The sequence below is a fragment of the Eriocheir sinensis genome, chromosome 59, assembly GCF_024679095.1.
Source record: "Eriocheir sinensis breed Jianghai 21 chromosome 59, ASM2467909v1, whole genome shotgun sequence".
Taxonomy (NCBI): Eukaryota; Metazoa; Arthropoda; class Malacostraca; order Decapoda; family Varunidae; genus Eriocheir; species Eriocheir sinensis.
Genome location: NC_066567.1, coordinates 722,501 through 730,000, shown reverse-complemented (window position 1 = coordinate 730,000; position 7,500 = coordinate 722,501). Strand labels below are relative to the sequence as shown.

General features: G+C 43.2%; 1 protein-coding gene and 1 long non-coding RNA gene across 2 annotated transcripts in view; one reads left to right on the top strand and one right to left on the bottom strand.

Annotated features, from left to right (window-relative positions):
* LOC126985257 (uncharacterized) overlaps positions 1-1,704 on the top strand; it is a 2,955-nt gene extending 1,251 nt beyond the window's left edge. Inside the window, exon 2 of the long non-coding RNA XR_007738448.1 lies at positions 1-1,704. This exon is cut by the window's left edge and continues 980 nt beyond it. This is a non-coding gene — a long non-coding RNA (uncharacterized LOC126985257).
* Positions 1,705-3,084: 1,380 nt separating this feature from the next.
* LOC126985255 (uncharacterized) lies at positions 3,085-6,578 on the bottom strand. Its single transcript, XM_050839875.1, has 5 exons — positions 6,311-6,578; positions 5,142-5,297; positions 4,621-4,714; positions 3,984-4,122; positions 3,085-3,679 (listed from the first exon to the last, which is right to left on the bottom strand). Exons 1-5 carry the CDS (start codon positions 6,320-6,322, stop codon positions 3,559-3,561), a joined length of 522 nt encoding a protein of 173 aa, XP_050695832.1. The 5' UTR covers positions 6,323-6,578; the 3' UTR covers positions 3,085-3,558.
* Between the last annotated feature and the right edge of the window lie 922 nt (positions 6,579-7,500).

The following is a 7,500-nucleotide window of genomic DNA, read 5'->3' as shown; positions in this document are numbered from 1 at the left end:
CGATTCATTTTCCTGTCCATCCATGACTTAATATTTACACAAAACTCCCAATTGTATCAACTTTGAATAACAAGTTCGCTAATCTCAGTGTTTTGCCTATTGCCATTTATAGTACAGTTCACTAGGTCATTCATCTTCCTATCCATCCATGACTTAATATAAACAAAACACCCAATAGTATCAAATATGGATAACAAGTTTGCAATGTTACCTCAGTGTTTTGTCTATTGCCATTTATAGTACAGTTCAGCAAGTCATTCATCTTCTTATTCATGCAACCCTTAATATAAACAAAACACCCAATCGTATCAAATTTGAATAACAAGTTCGCTAATTTACCTCAGTGTTTTGCCTATTGTCTATTGCAGTACAGTTCGGTAGACCATTCAACCATCTTCCTATTCACCCAAGCCTTAAAAGTTACACCAAACACCCGATAGTATCAAATATGGATAACAAGTTTACTATTTCACTAAGTTATCTAAGTATCTTGCAACCAGTCTGAGTATTGTCGTACGTCCTCAAACCGGTGACTAGCGTAAGGCACAGTACTTTCCTTAAGACTAAATTCCAACCTTCCCTATGCATATGAAAACCCAGTGCCAACCTTCCTTAACCCGGTAGCAGCGACAGCCCAAATTTGTGGCTTTACCGTGTACCAGTGACAGGCCAAATTTGTGGCTTTACCGTGTACCAGTGACGGGCCAAATTTGTGGCTTTACCGTGTACCAGTGACAGGCCAGATTTTTAGCTGGACATAAACCCCAAAAAATAGAGGATGCATAAACTGATCACAAATACATTGATATATATGATGATTTGCGTGAGTGATGATTTTTTCTCATGAATTCACTCAGAGGAGCCTTTAAGAAACATGATCCCCGCAGCAGCTACCAGGTTATCACACAGAGGTAACAAGCAACAGCGCTACTTTTAAAATGGTAACAACTACTTCTGCTCCCGTGGTGACTAATACTATGATAACTATTACAACAGGACCTACTACTGCTACCGCACCTAAATGTTAGGAACGCGTCTTTCCACGAGATGGGAACACTGATTGGGAGGCTGGTCACGGGATGCACCTGTCTGAAGCTTCCCCAGGTGACGGCAACACACACACACACACACACACACACACAACATCCTCAACACACCACACTGTTTACTCGACTTCCATGTACACTCAACTTGGTCTTGTGATGTGAATTAAAATGAGTCCATCACCCTATTTGTTCCTTATGCTTATACACATTATATTAAGTAGTGTAAGTCTTTCATTAGTCTTTACGACCTTGTCATTTATCAGGCTAAGGAGGGTTATTGCACACACACTCACACACACACTCACACACACAAGGAATGCTTCAACACCCCAGAGAAGGCCTGAGTACACACACGACGCTTAGGGAATTCCTGCGACGCCTACCCACGGAAACAAAGTCAGACAATCCACGCACCCACGGAATGAGCAACAAATAAACAAACACACGAACAAAACTCCACTTGCCCACACCACTTCCACGAGCCTGCCGCAATGATCTCGGCCACTTGGGGAATGAGCCGCCTCACACCGCAGACGAAGAACATCACCCGCCGAGAGAGAACATTTCCGCCGAAGGGAGTTTGGGTACGGAGAAACGGGAATTTGAATAAGTTACAGGAAATTAGTGGCTTTGTGAAGTCTTAGAGTGTGAAATGCACCCAACAAGACTCCATAATAAAAAGATGCATAAGATTATAAGTACTGTGATGTCTTGAAGAGTGCAACAGACCCAAATAGACTTCAGAAAAATGATAAGAAGCTGCATAAAATTATCAGGAGTGTGAAGTCTTAGACCGTGAAAAAATATACAACTAGACTCCACATAATAACAAAAGGAAGCCACCAGACATGGGGCAATCGTAATCTGTAATCGTAATTGAATACAGTTTTTTAAAGTAATTGTAATCCATTATCCTCTTATTTTTTTAAGTAATCGTTATCGAATACATTAAAAATGTAATCATAATCATGATTACTTTTGCGATCACATTAGCAAAGTTTTAGTTAGTAGTTTCTGGTACAGCAGCATGTACTCTAAATATCTGTGTTAATTCAACCAATTAAATATTTAGTATGGTACATGTGTAGGAAATTTGCAAGTTCACCTTTCAGTCCTTCCTGTAATCACGATTAATACACCATGTAATTGTAATTATGAAAATATGAAGTAATCGTAATTGATTACATAACACAAGTAATCACCCCATGTCTGGAAGCTACATCATTATACTAGTGCTGCTTGATCTTATAGACATCTTGGAGTGGTAAACAACACCCAGATAGACTATACAAAATAACAATAAGAAGTTACACAAGTTTACCAATAGTGTGGAGTCTGAAAACAGTGGAAAAATATACAACTAGACTTCACATAATAACATACGAGCACTGCTTGATCTTATAGAAGTCTTAAAGTGGAAAATAAACACCCAGATAGATTACAAAATACCAACAAGTTACATAAGTCTTTGCCAGTGGATAAAAACATACACCTACACTCCACATTGTAACAATAAAAATCTACACCATATCACCAGTACTGAAATCTCATAAAAGTCTTAATAAGGTGAAAGAAACACACCTACAGACTTGAGGGTACAGATCACAAACCTTCAGGGAATATGATTTAGGATGCGTCTCCCGGCAGGGCCGGCCCTCAGGCCAATGCAACAAGTGCAACTGCATCGGGCCCTGCGCCTCTAAGGGCCCCGCGGGGATGACGCCACTCATACGTTATGAGGTCTGTAACACTTGCTCTTCAGCAAGGGAAGGGGAGGTGAGGAGGGATGAAAAGGGAGGAATGGGAGGAGGGGATGTCAAAGTTAAAATTGATCAAGACCAACTTGCGATTAACTATGTCACAAGAGAGGTTGAATGGTCTTGCTATCCTCTCTATTGAAAATGAAGTTACAGGTCAATTGGACTTCAGTCAGCTTATAAATGACTTTGCATTTGCCAAGTCACATTAGATATTCCTATAAAATTAGCATTTTTCATCAAAACTGTAAAAACTTATTTTGCAAACATCATTCTTCATGTCAGTTTGTATTGTTTTGTATTTGTTTGACTGAACTAAATGGCAGTAAGGTGGATTTTTGCACTGGGCCCCGCACCTGCTAGGGCCGGCCCTGTCTCCCGGTACACTCCCTTCCATGGTCCCCGTTCTGGTAATACTGCAAGGTGACTCTAATCTTTACACTGCTTAAACTCCCTTCGTAATTTATCTCCCTGGAATGAGTGCTATTTAAGATGCGTCTCCTGGTACACTCCCTTCCATGGCCCCATTCTGGTAATGCTGCAGGCCACTTTGATTTTTACACGGCTTAATCTCCCTTCGTAATTTCTCTCCCTGAAATGAGTGCTATTTGGGTGATGCGTAGAGATCGGCAAGCATCCCCAAGGACCAGGATCGGCACGGCAGGCGACAGCAGTGATCGGCAGCCTCACTCTCACACAGACGAGGAGAGCTGGATGGTGGCAATGACAGGGCTGTAGGTGGAGTCCTCTAAGCGTCAGAAGGGGAACATCATCCGTATCATGAAGAGGGAGCGCTGCAGCTGCTGGCTCGTCAGGAAGCGCAGCACCGGCCCCACCGTCCACTGGAAGAGCGCTGACGACCGCCTGTACTGCATCCTGAGGGGGGGAGGAGGGGAGAGAGATGATGTGGCTGTTGGATGTTGGCCCTCTCGGACACTCTTATGATCAACTTTTTTCAGAAGCAGTGGCAGAGGTATTTTTTTTTTATGCTCTATTTTGCCCTAGAGTTTGTTGATGCTTTTTAGTCCACTTAAAAAAACATGAATAAGTAGACAAAATCATAAATAAAAATACAAATAAAAGCAAAAAAAAGCAAATAAATAGATAAATAAACAAAAGAACACATCAAAACAATAAAAAACACATCAAAACACAAACAAACAAACGAACGAACACTTACGAGAAGATGAGCCTGGTGGTGTTGGGTCCGTTATCCTCGAACTTGATGGTGAAGTGCGGGCGGAGGAGCGACTGTGAGTCCAGCACCACCAGACTGTTGGGCTTGTACTCCACCACCGTCAGGAACATGGAGTACTCGCCTGGGGGGTGGCAGAGGAAGGGGTGAGGAGAGGGAGCCTGACACTCAACTAAATGCACTGTTGGTTTTTCACGCAAGTTGAAACTACATAAGACTGAAATACCACATATCATATAGTGACTGAACCGCCTGTTGTGGAGAGCCTCCTAAACTCATTCTGCGAGGGGGATACCTCTTTGGTGGACTGGTTAAGGGGTGGCTTTCTAATCTAGCTGGTTGTGGGTTCGATCCCCGGCAATGGTAAAGCCTTTTCTGAATCTGGATTAATTTCTCGCGTTTCATGACAAGCAGAGGTCATGTGGATGATGAGGGAAGTGGAAATTCACAGTGTTAAAATCATGCTTAACACAACTTATATAATCAAGCAAATAGGAAAGTCTTCAACAGGAACAATATTTTTTTATACATATGCCTCGCCGGAAACCTAATTTTATGCAGAGGCACAACCCTCCGAAAGCCCACCAGCAGCCAGTGTCTCCTGCAGCACATATACACTCACCTATCAAAGGCAGCTCATATATCGCCTGGTACTTCTTCCCAACACCGAGAGGCCGACTGTCCGCTGCCTTGAACAGCGTCACCAAGTTGAACCACTGGAAGGAGAAGAATTTGTCTCGTTAGAATGGAAAGGGCAACTGCATGGAGGCTTGACTGTCTGGGGTGGAGTTGGTGGGCAAGTGAACCAATACTGCCATATGACCCCTGTTGGTTAGTTTACCCTACACCACAAAGCAGTGAGTAAATATTTCCCTATGCATTGGAATATATAACTACATGGTGAGGCTATGGATCACTTCGAGTACATTGCCCAAGGGAAGGAAGAGGTTGAAGAAAAGGAAAAGAAAGAGTGGGGAAAACAACATCACTTACCCTCCCTGAAAAATGAAAAAGAAAGAATCCTCCCCCAATATATATTCTTTCTATAAATAAGCATCTCCTCAAAGCCCATAGGAAGGAAGAGGTTGAGGAAAAGGATAAAAAGATGGAGTGGAGAAAACATCATCACCTAAGCTAACCTACCTTCTCCACAGAGTCTGGGTTTGTGATGAAGCGCTGCAGTTGCTCCCTGGAGGCGTATATGCTGCCCTGCTCCGTGGCGGCCCAGGCGGAGGGGTCTGTGTCAATCTGGTGCAGCACCGCCACCACTGCGAACGCCAGGGCTATCAGCATCTGGGCCTGGGCGGCAGAGAGAGACGGGAGGTTGTTAATTTGAGAGTTGAGATGGAGCTTGGCATGGTTAGGTTAGGTTCATCCATACGGTATATTTCACCCATACAGTATATGGGGAATATTGACGAAAGTGTAGCCTACTAATTTTGAGATGCTGACTGCTTAGTTCTGGACAAAATATGATGCTGTTTATCATGGTTATATTATTTTTCTCTGCAAATGACTAAATAATTGATTTTTCAATGTGCACCCTCCGCTGCAGCTGCAAAATAGCTCACAGAGAGGTTCAACTTCGGGGACGAAAGGGAAATCGGGGTTTTAGGGTGGGAGAGCATATTTAAACTACTCCAACCGAACTTTACGACCTGATAGCGAACAGGGGAGCTTCGCTTGACCCCCCTTCTAACCATGGGGGGGGAGGCTTTGGCCCCCCTCTGGACCCCTACCCCCAACATATGTGACTTATTTCAGCGAGGAGGTATTTCTCACAACACTGGCTGGACCGCTGCCACATCCACCACCGCCACAGATGGGAGTGCTATGTCGTGCTTTATAGTGAACCATTAACATTTTTACATCATTATATCAATTTTCTTTCTCTTTCCCAGAAGTCACTTGTTACTGCACTGCATTCAGGGACCAAAAAGAAATCCATGTTGTATTAACTTTGCCAGAGGTAGCTATGGTTTCCTCAATATTATCCCAGTATATTTCACCCTTACGAAATGTTCACCCATACAATATATTTCACCCATACGATATATTCACCAATACGATATATTCACCCTTCGATATATTCCCCCTTACAATATATTCCCCCTTACGATATATTCACCCACATGATATATCCACCCTTACGATATATCCACCCATACGATATATCCACCCGTACGATATATTCACCCTTACAATATATTCACCCTTACGATATATTCACCCTTACAATATATCCACCCTTACAATATATTCACCCTTACAATATATTCACCCTTACAATATATTCACCCTCCCATACTCACGGTGTTGGCCATGGCGATAATGTGAAGGGGCGGACGTGTGACTGGAAGGGAAAGTGGAGCTGGAGTCCCCGTCACCTTTCTTCGATTTCCTTCGTTATTATAAAGCGCACAGTCCCGCCGGTGTGTCCAGAGGTGCGTTAGGCCTGTGTGCTTCCAATAGGCCTAACAAATCTGCCAGTGGGAGCTTAGTTGAGGCAGGGGAGGCAGGGGAAGACAGGGAGGCACGGTGCCGAGTCACAATCTGAGTTTGTTTACATGTCACCATGGCGCAGTGTTGCCAGACGCGGCGCCGGACCTTTGTCATTTTTGGTTTTCTAGTGTTGCCAGTAAGTGAAAGTTAGTACAGTAAGTGAAATGGTAAGTAAAGTATTAAAGTAAGACAGGCTGGGGAGGCAGGGGAGGCTCAGTGTGGGTTGGTCACTACCCAGCCAGCAAAAAATGTGGGCCCCAGGTGGGCAACATATAGGAATAGTCGGCGACATGTCGACGACAAATTTCCCAATAAAATTTAAATTTCAACGGTCAAAATTCGGCGACAATTCGCCGAACACCGCGAATCGAACGCCGAATTGTCTGCGACATGGCGACATTTCGGCGACAATTCGGCGTCCATTTTGCATTCGTGTACATTCGGCGAACGGCCGCGAATTTTTCATGCAATATGAAACTTCCGTGGCGGTCGTGACCAACTGTCAAACTCAAAAGTCGCGCGGTGGACGCAGACATGTCCCCGAGCGGCCAAGAACAGGCAAGAATGATGCCGAACTTGTCCGCGACACAGGATGACTTGCATATTCGCGCACATTCGTGAGCCAAAATTCGGCAGTGTATTTGGAGCTTAAGCTTGTAGTGTTGCTAAATGCTAATCGATCATGAGTAATATTGTATTGACATATGCACGGCAATTAAGAATAAATATAACAAGAAATGATGGATTAATTAATATATTTAGTATTGCTACCTCAACCACGTTAATTACTACTCCTACTACTACTACTAATAATAATAATAATAATAATAATAATAATAATAATAATAACAATAATGCTACTGCTTCTGCTGCTGCTATTACTACAGCGTGATTATTGCCTACTGTTCATTACTTTACATCAGCGTCTTTATACATTTAACCCTACAATCCCCCAAAAAAATAAAAAAAATAAAGGAGGGTGGGGAAGCAAAAGATCGTC

Bases quoted from the DNA above. Each gene is read 5' to 3' on its own strand.
- LOC126985255 (XM_050839875.1), bottom strand. The intron at 4,123-4,620 runs GTGAGTGTATAT...GCCACCCCCCAG, and splicing joins ATATGAGCTGCCTTTGATAG to GCGAGTACTCCATGTTCCTG. The intron at 3,680-3,983 runs GTAAGTGTTCGT...TCCCCCCCTCAG, and splicing joins ACCACCAGGCTCATCTTCTC to GATGCAGTACAGGCGGTCGT.